This window comes from Aquarana catesbeiana, linkage group LG06 (assembly GCF_042186555.1).
Source record: "Aquarana catesbeiana isolate 2022-GZ linkage group LG06, ASM4218655v1, whole genome shotgun sequence".
Taxonomy (NCBI): Eukaryota; Metazoa; Chordata; class Amphibia; order Anura; family Ranidae; genus Aquarana; species Aquarana catesbeiana.
In genome coordinates this window covers 245,163,546-245,183,977 of record NC_133329.1, presented here as the reverse complement: position 1 = coordinate 245,183,977, position 20,432 = coordinate 245,163,546, and the positions used below count along the sequence as shown (strand labels likewise).

The window sequence follows — 20,432 nt, the reverse complement described above, 5'->3', positions numbered from 1 at the left end:
TTGTGAAAATGCAATAAAATATTTATGGAATAGAAAAAAAACAATCAGAAGAGAAGCTGTAACAATATGTAACAATAAAGAAACAGAATGAAATAGATTATCATCCATTATTAAGAAGCAGACAGAGTAAAAGCATGTGTTTAGTATGTAATGCCTTTCAACGCTTCTAAAAAAAAAACATGGTTTGTTATAGATGGCAAATACATAGCTAAAACACTTTGCCACATACCCACCTGCACTGGAATTGTTGGCTGAGTGCAAACAGGAAGTTGCTATTATTGCTGGGCTAAAAAAAGCCACAGCATAAGTACTTTATTAAAAAAAACAACTTCACACCCGCACTCTGCGGTATGGGTGCAGCAAGATTTATGTGTGTTTTACACAAGGTTTTAGATGAACTCCCATTGACTTCTATTAGGCCCTGCATTTTCATGAAAGTGCATCATCAAAGTCCTGCATGCTGCATCTATGATGATATCTAATAGAAGTCAATGGAAGAGCACTTAAAACCACATATAAAACACATATACAGTCACACTGCACCCAAACTGCAGTGCACCAATATGAACCTGGTCTTAAATTGGAACTAAATCACACCATACTTTACAGCTAAGGAAGCTGCCATAGTAGCCTCTGTTTGATCTGCAGTTTCCTTAGTGCCGCACATGTGATCAGTTATGACACCAGCCATTTGATTTTGTTGAGGGCAAAAACAAATGTGAGTGACAGTTATCATTCACGGCATGCTTTGATTGTGACTGTTTTGGGAAACCATTAAAACTTTGGGTTTAGTTCTGCTTTAAGTATCGTTTTGGAGTTGCAGAGAAGATAGGGGTTAGATGGCCTGGAAATTTTCCACAGAAACCAAAGCTGCTAATATGTGTCTAGTCTACAGCTTCACTGTGATGCTGCAGATGTCCCCCACCGGCTAAGCCAGAGAACTGAGCGATCACATTATCAGTGAGCAGTGACTGTCATTGGAGCGCTGGAATGGAGAGGGGGTAAGCTCTGCAAAATGGTCAGGTTCCTTCCAGAGCCAGGAGCAGCTCTATGATGTCAGCTAAAGGCTGACTCTGGGTCATGGGAGAGCAAAAATTGTATTCTATGTGCAGAATCTCTTATGAATGCAATACAATCACCATACATATATACAAAATTAAAATAATACAAATATAAAAGCAAAATAGTGAAACATTGCATCAAAAAGAACTATTTAGACTAACCTAGTAGGTACATCATAACAGTAAAAAAAGAAACTAGATAAAATAATTATATAAAAGGTTTTATGCAAATATATTCACATGGTTATACTTACTATGCCATATATATAAATCTCTAATTTACCCTAGTTGGACAAAAACGATCCAGCTGAAAATAACACTGAAAAAGTTAGATAAAATATTCTAATGAAAAAAGAAAACATGCACATATAATTATGTACAGTATATAGCCAAATATACACATGCATACATCCAAAGAATCTTGATACAACATTTAAAAAAAGGGAGGATTCAACTAACATTGAAGAAGTTGTTAGGTGTGGTTTAGGAGGAAAAACTGTATAGTTTTATCTTAATGGTGATATGTAGAATATTCTAGAAAGAGAGAAAAAGTTTTTGGTTTTTTTTGGCTTTAAAAAAATAACATAGGAAAAATGGGGATTGTCAGATGCCTCTATTTATTATGCCTGTATAGAAACCAGTACTCTAAGGCTGGGTATGACAAAGGATCTGTTCAAGGGATTATTTATAATATGGTGCTGACCTGTATTTCTTTGTTTAAACCACCAAGAGCCAAGGTATCTAGTGTGTAGATTCAAAAAGTCTCCTGTTGATAGAGCCTCTTGAATTGTTCAGGTAGAGCAGTGTTTCTCATCTACAGTCCTGAAGTCGCCCCAACAGGTCAAGTTTTCAGGATTTTCCTCAGATGAAACGGCTGTGGTAATTACTAAGGCAGTGAAACTGATCAAATGAACTGTGCAAAATAATGATAAGCCTGAAAACATGACCTGTTGGGGCACCTTGAGGACTGGAGTTGAGAAACACTAAGGTAGAGAAAGGCCTTTGGACATGGCCTCTATGACCCATAACCACAGGCCTTCAAATGACTTATTGTGATATTCCAGGAAGTGCCTAGGCACAGTATGCTTATTCACTACATTAGTGGTCTCCAAACTGCGGCCTTGAGGCCGAATGCGGCCCTTTGCCTGCCTTTATCCAGCCCTTGGGACACTACTCCTCCCAACTGATATGAGACACTATTCTGCCAACTGACACCAACAATGGGAACAATATCTCCCACAATATCTTCCTGTCCTCTGATTTCTGCCTGTCCAGTTCTGATGTTCCTATAAATACAGGTCAGTTTGCGTCATAACTACACCCCTGAAGACGCATGTTGATGACGAAACGTTGTGCGATGATAGAGACTGGCGAAGCAGGACGCAGTGGGACGGTGACACAGCGGCCATCTTTGTGTTTAGAAGACTTCCTGTCCTCTGATTTCTGCCTGTCCAGTTCTGTTGTTCCTATAAATACACGTCAGTTTGCGTCATAACTACGCCCCTGAAGACGCATGTTGATGACAAAACGTTGGGCAATGATAGAGACTGGTGACGCAGGACGTGGTGGGACGGTGACACGGTGGCCATCTTTGTGGTTAGAAGAACTGGACGCTTCACACTGCTGTATATCTTCTTACTAAATGTGAGTGGTTTTTATCTTTTCAATAAATCATCCTTGTTTATGGAGATTGCGCAATGAGCGTTTTCTTTTTATTCCCTACGTACCACGATCTTGAGGTGCATATGCATACTGGAGTATACTTGGTTTAATATCCAGCTACCAAAAGGAGATCTAAAGCCTTCCATTTAGTTCAGAGGGGAATATGTTGGTGCTACTCCATTAGAAGATCGTTAGTTTATTCTATGAAGACTGCCTTTTTTTCTACACACGTGTATAACCCATACACTGATGGTATGGGTCAGTTTGTTTGGGTGTTGGTGACGGTGTTTTCATCTCTCTTCTGTGTCTCCTTTCAATATGGATCTTGCTGATTAGAGTATTATTTCTTCCTGACGGAGAGGACTTTTGTTTGACCATATTTATTTTGGGACATTTTTACATTAATATTTTTAGCTCTGCACCATTCCTATTAATATCTTCCACTGACACCAATGATGGGGCACTATTCCTCCCAATGATGGGGCACTGCTCCTCGCTCTAATACCAAATGTGGCAATGTTTACTCGCGCTGATGATAGGAAAATTTCCTCTCCCGTCGGCCATAGTCCGCCCCCCCTAAAGTCTGAAGGATATAAACTGTCTCTTTATTTAGAAAGCTTGGAGACCCCTGCACTACATCCTCTACAAAGTGGCAATGTTTGCCAAATCTTTTTCTGAGGGTTCTGATGGTCCTGTCCATGTGGTGTTACCCACATGAGCAGGCCAAACAGTACATCATAACATTTGAAGAGCAGTAATAGAAATAAGTGATTTTATAAATTTTCCCTTTGACAGTAAAATCTTTTTTTTTCCGATAGCATACTTTTTTGCAGAGATGCAAATTAATACCTTATGAATTCCATGTATTTTGCTCTTTTGGAAATCGCAGAGGGTTCATTTAGAATGCCCATTAGCCCTCTGCTTAATAAATAGTACAAGTAACACTAATGCTGTGTACACACGGTCGGACTTTTCAGCAACAAAAGTCCGACGGCCTGTCCGAAAGATTTTCGACGGACTTTTGCCAGACTTCCGACGGACTTTCTAATGAACGGACTTGCCTACAAACGATCACACAAAAGTCAGACGGATTCGTACGTGATGACATACACCGGACTAAAATAAGGAAGTTGATAGCCAGTAGGCAATAGCTGCCCTAGCGTCGGTTTTTGTTTGTCGGACTAGCATATAGACGAGCGGATTTCTGGGTCCGGCGGAGTTACGACGTAAAGATTTGAAGCACGTTCCAAATCTAAAGTCTGTCAGATTTGCGTTTAGAAAAGTCCGCTGAAGGTCTGGTGAAGCCCACACACGATCGGATTGTCCGCCGGATTTGGTCCGTCAGCGTCCGTCGGACCAGTCCGGTCGAAAAGTCCGACCATGTGTACGCTGCATAAGAGGTGTTTACATTTTGTGCAACCATAATTTTATCTCTGCCCCTCATGGGCTGAAGAGACTGGTGCCCATTAGCATCAGTGCTTTGGGAGGGGGGCCCCTACTGTTTAGGCAAGGCCCCTCTCAAAGCAAATCCCAGCATGTGGGGTGGTGTTAACATATAAGGGGACTTAAAGCTTGCAGCGTTTTTGATATGAGAAAACCAATCTGCATGCCTGGTGTGCCAGGGAGGAAAGGGGGGAAGGGTCATACAAATTGTTTCCTAAATTACATTTAACCCTTCTAAACACACAAATCTTCAGCACCATGGAGAGCTAATGCTAGCAGATGAATTAATGAATAATTATTCAATAAAATTGGCTCAAACATTCACCCAAAGATTTGACCAGAAGCAGCAAAAACTGATGGGCAAATACCATTAAGTTTTAAGTTATATTTTTGGGAATCCCTGGTTGTCCCGAGCGTCACCAGAACTAGTTTCTGACTGATGGATAATACCTCTCCTCCCTCCTGTTCACTGACTTCAGGGGGCCACTTGCACACCACCTCTGTCATTCAAAGAATGCTTTGTATTATGTTTTCAATTAATAGCAGGCATTCTCTGATTGGACAAGGTGTAAATCGTGACATCACTGCCCCTTCTCTCCACCTTGTATTAATTAAAACACGGGGATCCTGTGATCCAGTGGCGGTGCGTCCATAAGGGCACACAGGCGCTGCCCCCTCTCTCCAGCCACCCTCTCTATGACCAATGGATAGATTCATGCACAAATCTATCCATGGCCACCCCGTATTCGAAAAGGGGCCGGGCACCTGAATTACAGTGACGGGGGTTGTTTTTGAAGCACCTGATTAGAGCCATAGGCTCTAATAAGCGTAAAAAAAAGGTGACTTGCGAGCGTCATGCTCGGCTCTCGCAGTACACCCAGGTGAGGTATGTTAGAACAATGAATGAAAACACTGAACTGCCTCTCCGCCAATCAAGTGCTTGGGTCTGTTACCCGTCATCTGATTGGCTGAAACGACAGACGCTGTGATTGGATGCCTGATGGTAGGAGACACATGGAAGACACCGCTCGGAGGACACCACTCACCGTCATCACCCGCTGCCCCACCGAGACAGGGTAAGTGCTGGGGAGACGGCGGGCGGGGGGGTCACAGTGGCAGCATTTGATGGGCACAGTGGCAGCATTTTATGGGCACAGTGGCAGCATTTGATGGGCACAGTGGTAGCATTTCATGGGCACAGTGGCAGAATTTGATGGCACAGTGGCAGCATTTGATGGCACAGTTGCAGCGTTTGATGGGCAGAGTGGCAGCATTCGATGGGTACAGTGGCAGCATTCGATGGGCACAGTGGCAGCATTTAAATGGGCACAGTGGCAGCGTTTGATGGGCACAGTGGCAGCGTTTGATGGGCACAGTGGCAGCGTTTGATGGGCACAGTGGCAGCGTTTGATGGGCACAGTGGCAGCGTTTGAAGGGCATAGTGGCAGCATTTGAAGGGCACAGTGGCAGCATTTGATGGCACAGTGGCAGCAATTGATGGGTACAGTGGCAGCATTTGGGCACAGTGGCAGCATTTGATGGGCACAGTGGCAGCGTTTGATGGCACAGTGGCAGCGTTTGATGTTTTGAAAAAAAAAAACAATATTTTTTACTTTCTGCTATAAAACATATCCAATAAAAATATGTAAAAAATCTAATTTCTTCATCAGTTTAGGCCAATATGTACTCTGCTACATATCTTTGGTAAAAAAAATCCCAATTAGCGTATATTGATTAAAAGTATATAAATAATTGTGTCTGCGCTAAAAACTTAAATAAAAATATAATATAAATGCCGTATGTGTTGAGTAAAGAGAATCAATATTATAAAACCTATAAGTGTCAATATAAATCAAATATATATAGTAAGCAATATTAAGTGCAATCCGTTTGTGAGGCTATGATCAAAGTGCACCATGCAAAAAGGTAAGAAAATGTAAATAAACATATGAATATAAAATCCAGGTGCTGGTTGTGTTACAATCAAGTGTCAACATCCAAATAAAAGTCAGTTCACAGATAGCAAACATAAAGTGCAGATATACAGTGTCCATAAAAATAGGTGTCCATCGTGATTCTCCTTAATGGTGTACACAATAAAGCATGCTTCAGTGCTCTCCTGTGACCCCCAATCGTGCATGCGCTCACCTCTAAGCATGTGACACGGTAATTAAACAGTGTCTAAACACGCATTGGAGCCACTCCTGGGCTCATACAGGGTATGCTGATGAAGACTCCAACCCTCTCAGATGATATCAATAGTTTCATATGAAAGAAAGAAAAAGCTACATAGCGTAATACAGCCAGGGATTTATTAAAAGTAAAATATAGTTCCCGTCAGATGGGTACTCACAATGTACAGGTGCGTGAGTGCACCATCCTATCCAAAGTGTGGTATACAAACAATCCTCGTATGGCGTGCGGTGTGGTGTGCTCTCCTCTGCTCCTCCGTGCTGACAGCTCCGTCCTACCCCTCCCCTACGTGTCTTCGGCACAGGGATCACGTGCCTTCATCTGGGGGATCTGATCACATCAGAGGTTCCCCATTACATTAGTGGTCCCCAATCATATTAGAGGCCCCCCATCACATCAGATTCAACCCTATACACAAGTCCCCCCAGCACATAAAAGACCCCCCCTTTCACCACAGAGTCCTTCAATTACAGGATACCCCAAATATCAGTCCCCCATCAGAGATCCCTACCCCCAGTTATACAGGCATCCCATCTCAGAGTCCCCCAATCACACAGTCCCCTCTTCACATCAGAGCCCTTCTCTTTGGCTATGGCAGTGTGCCAGAAGTGGGGGAGGTCTGGAGGAGGTGGACTTCTGTCTTCTCCTGAATGCAAGCCAGCTGACATCACCAGAGGAACAAATGATGCTGTGCCTCCTGGCCCTAGAGAGTCATTGGTTGTTATGGTGCTGCCGGCACCATGGTGACTCATGGCGCTGATCCAGGGAAAACTGGGTCTTGAGCTCACATCGTTCGGGTAACCCAGACAGCACCCTGGTTGAGAAACACTGGTCTAACTTACAGTTCAGCTGTGTAAGTTATACTTTGTTAAGCTGGCCATAAACAGTAAACGAGATGTGTGGCACAATAGTTTTAGTTCAAGCAGATACTGGCATAAGTATGCATGCTCAGAGTGCCTGAAAAGTGTGCTTATTGATGTCAATACTGGATGAAAAGTTAAGGCTATTATTTCAAATGTGAAAATTATTTCATAATCAGTCTGTACCCTTATGCCCGGTACACACGATGAGATTATTGGACAAATAATTGTCCGGTTTTTTTTTGTTTTTGTTTTTTTTTTTTGCATGCTAATCTCAGATCGAATCTGAGTTTACTAAAGTCACGAAAATTTGCGTACGACAGAAAAAAAATGGAAGTGATGTCATGTGTTGTAATGCATTTGTATTGATCTTTGAACAACAGCTGTACTGATTTCCTGATTGGACTAATCTGTACTAACTGTACTAACGATCACATTATCATACGATCGCTCCAAAATCTGTATTTTTCGTATGATTTTCTGATCGTGTGTACTGGGAATTAGTGACAGATAAAGATTTCTAACGTAAGATGGAAATCTGGATTGTAAGAAACCTAGTATGAGAGTATATCTAAAAAAGGAAAACATATTTACAGAATTAATATATTTTTCACGACAAAAAGTCTTCCAAATCGTGTGTAGAAAAAAACGGTCATTCAGAAGCACATGAAAATATAAGGCAGAAATATATCTAGAAAACAAAGTTGTTTGCAAAGCCTTCTTTATGAATTGTTTAGTTTTTAATGTTATTGGATTTAACACCCATTTTCACATAAGGCTGTCTTTATTATCTTTTAGCTGACCTCCACATGGCAAACGTTTTACATTGTTGAATGATTTTCATATAGTATCCCTATGATAATTTAATGTTTTTTGCTGTTCTTTCTTAGCTTCATTGAGCATCAATACTATTAGGATAAAATCTTTACTTGATATTCCAAGTAAAGTGGAAGAATACTATTTAAGAGGCTATACGGTTGCTACAGTCCATCCAGTTATTGTGTCTAGTGGTCGTAGAAGACATTTACCTATTAGTTACTTGTATCGAGTAGTACTGTATCGACTTAAATTAAGGTAAGTGACCTTTCTACCAGCTATTAGATCATGCTTGCTTTCTTCAGTGTGGTAACATTTAAAGCTAAACTCTAATGCCGCGTACACACGACCGGACTGGTACGACGGACCGAGTCCGGTGGACAATTCGACCGTGCGTGGGCTTCATCGGACCTGCAGTGGACTTTTTCGGTCGAAAATCTGACGGACTTTAGATTTGGAACATGTTTCAAATCTTTACGTTGGAACTCCGGCGGACCCAGTTCCTATCGAAAAGTCCGCTCGTCTGTATGCTAGTCCGACGGACGAAAACTGACGCTAGGGCAGCTATTGGCTACTGGCTATCAACTTCCTTATTTTAGTCCGGTCGTATGTCATCACGTACGAATCCGTCGGACTTTGGTGTGATCATGTGTAGGCAAGTCCATTTGTTCGGAAAGTCCGTCGGAAGTACGCCGAAAGTCCGTCGGATACACCGTTGGACCAGTGCGGTCGAAAATACCGCTCGTGTGTACGCGGCATAAGCAGACATAAAAGAGAAATTAATGCAGCACTGCATTCATTATTACACTATTAAATGTATAGTATTTTTTAAATGCAAGCAGTGTAATTACCTGAATTTGACCTGGTATCAGGCTCTTGCAGTCCCTATACAGCAGACTGGAGTAGGAGAGGAAGACGCAGCACAAGGAGCCAAGAAGCATGCTGATAAAAAGATAAAGCAGACCGACAGGGTGCTGAGCTCATCTTTGTGCTGCTTCTCCTTCCCCTGTCCAGCCACTGGACTGTCCAGAGTCCCAGAACAGCAACTCAGTAACAGCAAGGATAAGCAGCAGAATCCCAGGGTAGCAATATGATATAGAGGTGAAAGTCCAGAGTCTCAGCACAGTAATTTGGGCACAGCAAGGATAAGCAGCAGGATCACCGTTTGGCAATATGACACAGCAAGGGCACAATACAAGGATTAAAGAACTCACACTGTAGGTGTTTGATAGTCCTGGGCAGCTGGAGATACAGGCAGGATGATCCACAGAATGGGGGGCTTGCAGGTTTCTTCCAGAATGAGTTTGCTAGGTCCTGGAAGAAGTGGACGTCCGGGGTGACCTTCCTGCAGCATCAGGTACACCAGACAGTTCACAGTAAGGAGAGAAGACAATAAGAAGCCAGAATGGCATAGGGGGGAGGCTTCTGGTTCAAGGCAGGCAGAAGTCCTGTAGGCTAGGCTGCAGGTACAGGACCCCATAGACAATTCCACAGCCAGGCAGCTTGACAAGTGACAGGGTCTGCCAACTTCCACCCCGGCCGCACCTGAAGCATAGCTGGAGGTGCGCCTTTTGTCTCTGTCACTGTCACTATCAGGAATAAGAATGCACTGTGCCCATTGAGACTGTAGTGTTGATGAGAGGAAATCAGCAGCCTAAATGTGGCAACTTCACATGCAGGCCACAGCATGGGGTCAGACTGCCAGTGAACAGGGCAGCCATCAGAAATTTTGGGGCCCCTTACACAACATTCGGTCTGGGCCCCCCCCCGACGCTTTACCGTCGCTTTAGCTGCACTTTTAGGCCGCTAGCGGGGTGCTTTTAACCCCCGCTAGTGGCCAAAAAAGGGTTAAAAGCACCCACAAAGTGCAGCTGCTGAATGGTTTTGCAGGCGCTTCGGCAGCGCTGCATATTGTTTTCAATGGCAGGGCGGATTAGGAGCGTTGTATTCACGTCTCCCGCACCACCCCAAAGATGCTGCTTGCAGGAATTTTTTTTTCCTGTCCTGCAAGCGCAACGCTCCAGTGTGAAAGCATTCGGCTTTCACACTGGCTTTCACTGTCTCTCCAATGAGGCGGTGCGCTAACAGGACGGAAAAATAGTCCTGCAAGCAGCATCTTTGCAGCGCATTAGGAGCGATGAATACACCTCCCCTAAAGCGCCCCTGCCCATTGAAATCAATGGGCAGCGCAGCTAAAGTCCTGCAAGCAGCATCTTTGCAGCGCATTAGGAGCGATGAATACACCTCCCCTAAAGCGCCCCTGCCCATTGAAATCAATGGGCAGCGCAGCTAAACCGCCGGCAAACCACTACTGCAGCACCGCTTTGCGGGTGGTTTTAACCCTTTCTCTGCCACTAGCAGGGTTAAAAGCACCCCGCTAGCGGCCGAATAGCGCCGCAGAATTGACGGTAAAGTGCCGCTAAAAATAGCGGCGCTTTACCGTCGACGCACGCACCGCCCCAGTGTGAAAGGGGCCTAACATTAACATTCCACTTAGTACATGGATGTGTGTACAGACACAGCTACTCACCAGCATAGAGGGGAGGAGCCAGGACATCGATGCAGAAAGGGGTAGAATGGAGCCCTGTCATTGCGGGGAGCGGCAGGAGGAGAACATCAGATGAGACCAGCAGGAGCCCCCCCCCTTTCAGTCCTCTTCCTGTGAGACGGTAAGACCCTCCATACTTTCGGTCTCTCCGCCACACTTCCTGGTTCCCAGGGCAACGCCAAGCTCACTCCTCACAGGCGCCGCAGATTAGAAGCCTCCGGATGCACTTCTGCTGCGATTGGTGGAGGGGGAGCTGGGCGGAAATGTTTCCGCCCACTTCCCCCTCCACCAATCCCAGCAGAAGTGCATCTCAAGGCGTCTAATCGGCGGCGCTGTGAGGAGTGAGCTTGGCGTTGCCCTGGTTGCAATGCCAAGTGTGGTGGAGAGACCGAAAGTGGCTGTCAGGCAGCGGGTGAAAATACCTTGGGGGCCCGAGTCGCTCGGGACATCCGGGCCCCTTGGAATGACCGGGCCCCTTACATGAATGTGGGCTGTACCCCCCTGATGGCGGCCCTGCCAGTGAACATTAAATTGTAGACAACAGGCAAATAAAAGAATACAAGCATACAATTTAGTGCATACAATTTAGTGCATGAAAATTGTCTGCAGCATTTTATTATTGTTTTTAAAAATGTAAACGTTATTAAAGTAGAACTATAGGCAAAACTATTTTTTTTTAATTTGGATAGAGTAAGGGAAGGTTATAATCCCTGCTACTGGTACATAGGACAACTAAAAAGGGTGAATCTCCAAAACAGGGACACAGAGAGCATTACAAACTGACAGGGGTTCTAATTCTTCTACACTCTATCCAAAACTAGAAAAAAGTTTTGCCTTTAGTTATACTTTAAGAACGCTCATTAATAATTTATAATTTAAATCCATCAACTTAAAACAGCTCCGCCACTATGACTCAAGCCTTTTTCAATACCAGCCTTAAACTTTCTTCCACTGTCTCACTTTGGAAAACAAAGGTGACACATCACATAATAATGCATAGGTGTGCACAGCCTATTGCATTAGGGTGTGCACCTTTAAGCTCAAACACATGCATGAGTATATACATTGATGGTGTCAGTAGAGCAGTGGACTGTGTTTTTTTTTTGTTTGTTTTTTTTGTTTTTTTTATTAATTTAATTTAATTTTAAGTCCTCATGCACACGGACGTTTTTACAGCTGCTTTTTTGAGCTTTTTTTCAGCTTAAAAAGGCCTGTCTATGTTAGTCTATGGCTTCATGCCCACCTAGGCGTTTTTGAGCTGCAAGTGGCATAGGCGTTTTTAAGCTGTAAAAAAACCCAGGACCAGTGGGTTCTGAGAGACGTTTTTCAGCTGTAAAAACGCTCTAACGCTCAAAAACGCTCAAAAACGTAATTCACCAACGTTTTTTAGCGTTTTTGATCCATTGAAAAAAAAAAAAAAAAAAAATTTGAAAAAAAAAAAAAACGCTCAAAAACGCTAACGCGGGAAAACGCTCAAAAACGCTCAAAAACGCTATTGCAAAAACGCTGAAAAACGCTGAAAAAAGTTAAAAAAAAATCACTGCAAAGATACTGGCGTTTTCATAACGTTTTTTTAACAGCCTGTGTGCATGAGGGCTAAATCAGATCTTTTTTTTTAATTGAAAATAAATTCCATTGAATACAATAAATCGAGTGGTTACATTCCAGCATACAGATCGAGTTCAATGTCATATTACATGAGAACAACCAATATTATGTGACATGACTAAATACATCAACACATTCCACATAAGGCACTCAACCATCATTATCGTTAAATTAGATATACTTGTGCGATGCATTTGTTATAGTTATGACTTTTGCAAGTCGTTATTTGTTCTATATAACTTCTATTGGTCATTTTCCAATTAAATTTTTGTTTTGTTCCCTTTCCTTATTTTCCCTTCCGCCGGACCCAACGGGGTCAACAATAACTATTATTAGACTAGGCCAACTATGTACATATTGACCTCCGCATTACCCATCTGCCACCTCACATCTGTTCCAGTAAAAAACATCACATATACGGTTTAAGGTTTTTCATCTCTAGATCAGCATCATTGTATCCTGATCTCTATTATTGCCTATGCTGTTGTTCCTACTGTATGGACTCTACCACCCAAGATTCTGTTATGGACCAAGCTCAATGGAGCCAGTCCAGGTGTGTCTAGCCAGGGATCCCGTATATTTTCAAATTTGTTTGGACAGCCTCTATGTTTATATGTGAGTTGTTCTCTAATCAGAGAGTCATTTACAGGCGCAATCCACTCCGTCACTGTAGGAGTCATTGTGGATATCCATTTTCTGGCAATAAGCTTCCTAGCTAAGAATAGGGTCCTCAAGATGGCAGTGTACGTATGAGGAGTGTATTGTTCTTCATCCAACCTGTCAGGCTAGAGCATATAACAGGTAACAGTTCAGGTGTTCTGATTATGCAAAGAGTTCAAAGATTAAGAGCACATACCATGAGCAGGTCTGAGGAGAGCAGGTCAGCTGGGACTTGTAGTTCACCGCTGTAGATGTAGGTAGATGTTTGCTGGACCTTGTAGTTCACCGCTGCAGATGAGGATTGATGGTGTCTGGTGTTTGTAGTTCACCGCTGCAGGTGGAGGATAGATGCCTGGTGCTTGTAGTTCACCGCTGCAGATGAAGGTACTAGTGGTATCAGGCAAAAACGTAGTCTAGGCAAGCTGGGTCATACACAGGAAGATCAGAGTCCAAACGGTACCGAATCAGAAGCAAGCAAACAGGGTCAAACGAGCCGGGTCATACACGAAATACACAGAGCAGATATCAACTGGATCAAACACAAGGTAAACTCTAACACGAGCAATGATTGAATGCTGATGCAAGTTATTTAAAGGTGAGCTGGCCAATCATTGTTGTTTCCCAGGTAAAGGCTGTGTCAGGTGAGTTGTGCTGGGTCCTAAAGGGATCCTAGTACTGACAGTACCCCCCCTTTCTCGAGGGGTTGCTCCTGCACCCCCAGGCTTACTTGCATAACGAAGATGAAACTTCTTCTTAAGTCGGTCAGCATGAAGATCATGAGCTGGGACCCAAGATCGATCCTCTGGGCCGAAACCTTTCCAATGAACGAGATATTGTAAGGAATTGCGCACTCGTCTGGAATCAAGAATAAATGCCACTTCATATTCCTGACTGTCCAACACATCCACAGGTTCTGGTTCATTTACTTGGAGGCTGGAATGAACAGGTTTCAACAATGAAACATGAAAGACATTTGGAATGTGCATGGATGGGGGGAGTTTTAATCTATAGGATACAGGATTAACAATCTCCGAAATTTCATAGGGCCCGATGAATTTTGGGCCAAGTTTTTTAGATGGAACATGCAGGGACAGATTCCTGGATGATAGCCACACTTTGTCACCAACTTTATATCCTGGTGCCTTTGAGCGCCTCTTGTCCGCCATTTTCTTAAAAGCCAGCACAGAGCGAGAAATAGCATGATTAACATCGGACCAGATTTTGGAGAAATTTTCTATTGTGGTGTTGGCATCTGGCACAACAGAGGGTGGAAGATCAAAGGAGCACACACGAGGATGCAATCCGTAAACACAGAAGAAAGGAGAGGTCCCTGTAGATGTGCTGGCACAGTTATTAAAGGCAAACTCTGCCCATGGCAGGACGTTGACCCACTCCACCTCATCATTGGCCATCAGACAACGTACCATCTTCTCTAGAGTCTGATTAGTCCTTTCTGTTTGGCCGTTTGTCTCAGGATGATATGCTGAAGAATATGATAACTTAATCCCCAGCTGAGAGCAAAGGGCCTTCCAAAACTGGGCTATAAACTGAGAGCCACGGTCTGAGACAATGTTGATTGGTGCCCCATGGAGCCTGAAAACATGTTTAATGAATAAAGATGCCAGTTCTTTAGCAGATGGAAGTTTCGGAAGCGGAACAAAGTGGGCCATTTTACTGAACCTGTCTACCACCACCCAGATCGTGGAACATCCCTGGGACGGAGGCAAGTCAGTGATAAAGTCCATAGATAAATGGGTCCAGGGACAGGTAGGTATTGGTAGAGGACGTAGGAGACCAGGCGGCTTAGAGGTACTGCTCTTGCTTCTGGCACAAACTTCACAGGCCTGGACGAAGGCTAAGACATCCAGCCTAATCGATGGCCACCAGAGGTTGTGAGAGATAATCTCAAAAGTTTGTCTAAACCCCAGATGTGCTGCAGGTTTTGATGCATGTACCTGCTGCAATACCTGCAAACGAAGAGCCAGGGGCACAAAAAGCATACCGGAGGGAGTGGAGGGAGGGGCTTCAGCCTGTGCAGGTAACAAGGCCTCAGAGATGTCAGTCTGGGTGAAAGCCAAAATCCTATCCTCAGAGATAATGGGTTGTGGAGGAAGCGGAGGAGGAGACTCTGAAAGAAAGCTGTGAGACAAGGCGTCAGCCTTAATGTTTCTTGGTCCTGGTAAATATGAAATTGTGAAGTCAAATCTGGAGAAGAACAATGACCACCTGGCCTGACGTGAGTTCAGTCTTTTAGCAGAACGGATGTATTCAAGGTTTTTGTGGTCAGTCAGAACTATGAATGGATAGCGAGCTCCCTCCAGCCAATGTCTCCATTCCTCCAAAGCGAGCTTTATGGCTAGAAGTTCTCTGTTGCCTATATCATAATTGCGCTCTGCTGGGGAATATTTCCGAGACAAGAAGGCACAGGGGTGGATGGCAGCATTTACAGGATCCTTTTGTGACAAAAGCGCCCCCACCCCTAATTCAGATGCATCTACCTCCACAATAAAAGGTAGCTCAGGAACAGGATGGCGTAGGATTGGTGCAGAGGTAAAGGCTTTCTTTAACTGAGTGAAGGCTGCCTGGGCTTCAGTAGTTCATTTAAAGGTAGTTGGAGTCTTCCTGGTGAGAGAGGTGATGGGATGTGCAATGGTGGCAAAGTTCTTAATGAATTTTCGATAGAAATTTGCAAAGCCCAGGAAGCGCTGAACTGCCTTCAGGTCTGAAGGTGGTGCCCAGTCTAAAATGACTTGAATCTTGGCTGGATCCATGGTGAGGCCTGTGTCAGAAATTAGGTAGCCTAGGAAAGGTACTTGTTTAACATGGAATGAACATTTCTCAGGCTTTACAAAAAGGGAGTGAGTCTTTAATCGGGCCAATACTGAGCAGACATGTTTCTGATGTGTTTCAAGATTGGGAGAATATATCAAAATGTCGTCTAAATATACAAGCATGAAGCGACCCAACATGTCACGGAAAATGTCATTCATAAAGTTCTGAAAGACAGCTGGTGCATTTCTGAGACCGAAAGGCATGACAAGACATTCATAATGACCATCCTTGGTGTTAAAGGCTGTCTTCCACTCGTCACCTGCACGTATGCGCACCAGATTATAGGCTCCCCTTAAGTCCAGTTTGGAGAAGATTTTGGCTCCCTGGATTTGAGAGAACAATTCTGTGATGAGAGGAAGAGGATACCGATTGGGAACAGTTATTTTATTTAGACCTCTGTAATCAACACAAAGTCTCAGTCCCCCATCCTTCTTTGGGACAAAGAAGCATCCTGCTCCTGCGGGAGAAGTGGAGGGACGGATGAAACCCTTAGCTAGGTTTTCCTAGATGTATTCTTGCAAGGCAAGATTCTCTGGCTCAGACAGTGGAAAGACTCTCCCTCGAGGAGGTGTAGTGTCAGGCAAGAGGTCAATGGGACAATCATAACTGCGATGAGGTGGTAAAGTGTCAGCAATCCCTTTAGAAAACACATCCCAAAAGTCCTTATAACAAAGTGGAATCTGTTCCATTCCCACTTGACAGGTAGCCAGTCGAACAGGGTGCTGGATGCAGTTCTTTTTACACTGATTGGACCAAGCCAGAATATTTCCTGTTCACCAGTCAATTACAGGATTGTGCTTCTGAAGCCAAGGAAGGCCTAGGATCAAAGGAGTGGATGGAGAGTCAATGACAAGACATGAAGTCTTCTCCCAATGCAAAGCCCCCAATTGTAACTGGAAAGGCTTGGTGGCTTGGAGCACTAGATCTTGTGAGAGAGGACGATTATCCACGGAAATCAGGCGGACTGGGCAATCTAGAGCATGAGTTTCCAAGGACAAAGAGGTAATCAGAGTCTTATCAATAAAATTCTCAGCGGCTCCAGAATCTACCAAGGCCAGCAGTTCATGAGCCCCTGTCCCAAAGTGAATGACAGCGGGTAAAAGAATACGATTGTCCCCCTGGGGAGATGAGAGCAGACCTAAGGTAACCTCCCTGCAATTACCTAGGTCCTGGAGTTTCCTGGACGTGTAGGGCACGAACGGAGCATATGACCCTTGAGGCCACAATACAAGCAGAGTCCCATGTTACGCCGGCGCGTGTGTTCCTGGGCAGATAACCGGGTGGAGCCTAACTGCATGGGTTCTTCCTCAGATTTGGCACTGGAGGTGGAATAGTCAGGCGGCAAGGGAGGTATATAGTTTGCCACAGCTGTAGTTTGTTCTCGTCTCCTCTCTCGCTGGCGGCGGTCAATTCTAATGGCTAGACTCATAGCCTCCTCCAGTGAGGCTGGGTAGGAGAAGTTGACCAGAGCATCCTTAATTGCATCTGAAAGGCCCATTCTAAACTGGCTGCGGAGTGCTGCATCATTCCAGCCAGATTCCGGGGCCCACCTGCGAAACTCTGAGCAATACATTTCAGCTGTGGTAGTTCCTTGCTTTAAGTTACGCAGGGTTGATTCTGCAGTAGCAGCACGATCTGGATCATCATAAAGCAACCCTAGGGCTTCAAAGAAGGCATCTACTGTTAGCAAGGCTGGATGGTTTGGTTCCAGGTTAAAGGCCCAAGCCTGGGGGTCAACCTGTAGTAGAGAGATAATGATTTGAACCCTCTGAGTTTCAGGGCCAGACGAGGATGGCCCTAACTTGAAATATAATTTGCAGCTGTTTTTAAAGTTGCAAAACCCTTTACGGTCACCAGAAAACCAGTCAGGCAAAGGAATTTTTGGTTCAGATGGAGTTTTTGTAGCAGTGGTAATAGAAGGAGATTGCACCTTGGTGAGCTCTGTGGCCATTTCCTGAACTTGATGGGATAAGCGGCAAAGTTCCTGTGCAAACAACTGAGCCTGCTCAGGATCCATGATAGGTTTCCTTTATTATGTATGGCTCGTGTTAATGTCAGGCTAGAGCATATAACAGGTAACAGTTCAGGTGTTCTGATTATGCAAAGAGTTCAAAGAACAAGAGCATATACCATGAGCAGGTCTGAGCAGAGCAGGTCAGCTGGGACTTGTAGTTCACCGCTGTAGATGTAGGTAGATGTTTGCTGGACCTTGTAGTTCACCGCTGCAGATGAGGATTGATGGTGTCTGGTGTTTGTAGTTCACCGCTGCAGGTGGAGGATAGATGTCTGGTGCTTGTAGTTCACCGCTGCAGATGAAGGTACTAGTGGTATCAGGCAAAAACGTAGTCTAGGCAAGCTGGGTCATACACAGGAAGATCAGAGTCCAAACGGTACCGAATCAGAAGCAAGCAAACAGGGTCAAACGAGCCGGGTCATACACGAAATACACAGAGCAGATATCAACTGGATCAAACACAAGGTAAACTCTAACACGAGCAATGATTGAATGCTGATGCAAGTTATTTAAAGGTGAGCTGGCCAATCATTGTTGTTTCCCAGGTAAAGGCTGTGTCAGGTGAGTTGTGCTGGGTCCTAAAGGGATCCTAGTACTGACACAACCATCCCAGTAAACAAAGTTTAGGGTCATTTATAAGTTTGATATTCCATATACTGTTAATAGTGTTTATCACTGAAGCCCAGTACCTCTGCAACTTTGGACATTTCCATAGCATATGAATAAGTGTACCGTTGTCAATAAGACAGCGAGGACATAGCGGATCAACTCTCCTGTGCCACTTATGTAATTTTTCGGGTGTGCGATATGTACGGTGAATAATAAATAATTGAGTGAGCTTTTGAGAGGAGCACAGGGACACCTTAAGTACATTCTCCAGAATGTTGCTCCATTCCTCGTCTGAAATTTCCCCTATGTCCTCTTCCCAGCCCCTTCTACAACCATAAGTCATTGCCTTAGATACATGGTTAATGAGGGAGCCATATATAGCGGAGATTTGTCCCTTCCGGGATGATGATGTAACTAGTTGTGTAAGCACCCCAGTTTTGACCAGTTCCCATTTGGAAGTTTTGCTTTGTGCTGTTATGGCATGTCTAAGCTGTAAATACTGATAAAATAAGGTGTTTGGCAAATTAAATTCTGAGCGTATTGATTGGAAATCTCGTAAAACCCCCCCAAAATATAATTGTGGAATGTATTGAACTCTCTTTCTCCCCCAATTAGAGAAATTCTCCAATTTATTCAATTCTGGGTAATTACGATTATTCCATATTCGTGACCAGTTTGTGTATCCGTCATATTGGAGATGCTGTTTGGTTTTGTTCCAAATTTTGTCAATGAGTAGTAGAGTGGGGAACTGTATCAATGCTCCTAACTCGCCTGCTTCTATGCACTCCACAAGACCATCACAAGATAGTTGTGTACTCACAATATTCCGAATAGGATCAGAAGACTCAGGGTGAAGCCAGCCCGTTAAATGTTGCAGTTGAGCCGCTATAAAATAATAAAATGGATTTGGGACCGCCAATCCACCCGAGTCCTTTATCTCCTGTAGTGTTTCTAGTTTAATCCTTGGGACTTGTCCCCTCCAAATCAGTGCTTGGAATAGGGTATTACATCTTCGGAACACATGGATAGGGATCCAGATAGGGGCGTTGTGCAGTGCATACAGCAGTTGTGGGCTCCAGATCATCTTGATCAGATTGCACCTACCAACCACAGAAAGGGGCAGCCGTGTGCAACTGACAAGCTTCTCTTTAAATTTTTTAAGGAGTGGGTCTATATTTAGTTTTATATATTGATCCAAATTAGGGTGTATGATTATGCCTAAATATTTAAATTTATCCACTACTTTAATTTGTTCGGCTATTTGAGGTAGGGATCCTACTAGTGGATCAAGGGGTAGTATTGTCGATTTATCCCAATTTATTTTAAATCCGGAAAAGTTTCCGAATGTCCCAATCAGTTCCATAAGTTTAATCAGAGAGGTGGATGTGTCACCTAAGAATAAAAGTGCTTCGTCTGCATATAGTGCTATTTTTTCCTCCGTCTCTCCCCGCCTAAAGCCTACTATTTCTGTGTTTTCCCTTATAGCCGCCGCCAGTGGTTCAACCGCCAAAGCGAAAAGTAAAGGCGACAGAGGGCAGCCCTGTCGGGTTCCCCTGTATAAATCAAATGACGATGATAGTGTGTTATTAATTCTGATACAAGCTTTAGGTGATTTGTATAACATTTTGATCCATGAGATTATGGTGTCTCCCAGATCAAACTTCGCCAATACTTTCCACAAGTACTCCCACTCCACGCTATCAAATGCCTTAGCGGCATCTAACGATAGTATAGCTCTTTGTCCCTGATTATCTGTGGGAATTTGCATGTTAAGATAGAGACGTCTTAGATTATTTGCCGTGGACCTGTTTGGTATGAAACCGGCCTGATCCGGGTGTATCAGTTTAGACACCACTTTGGAAATCCTCATGGCAATAATTTTCGTAAGAAATTTCAGATCTGTATTCAGAAGTGAAATGGGTCTGTATGATTCCGGTTGATCAGGTTCTTTCCCCGGTTTTAAAATTACCACTACCACCGCTTCATACATAGATCCCGGCAAGGAATCCGATTTAATTGCTTCTGTGAGTGTGTGGAGTAATTCTGGCAAAAGTATTCCTCCAAACTTTTTATATAGTTCGATCGGTATACCTTTGCTACCTGGAGCTTTTGAGTTGGGGAACGTG

General features: G+C 43.9%; 1 protein-coding gene across 1 annotated transcript in view; it reads left to right on the top strand.

The window, feature by feature from the left end:
* RFTN2 (raftlin family member 2) overlaps nt 1-20,432 on the top strand; it is a 163,901-nt gene that overhangs the window by 30,434 nt on the left and 113,035 nt on the right. Inside the window, exon 2 of the mRNA XM_073633126.1 lies at nt 8,110-8,293. Within this exon, the coding sequence (XP_073489227.1) occupies nt 8,110-8,293 (184 nt within the window). The remainder of the gene's footprint in view (nt 1-8,109; nt 8,294-20,432) is intronic.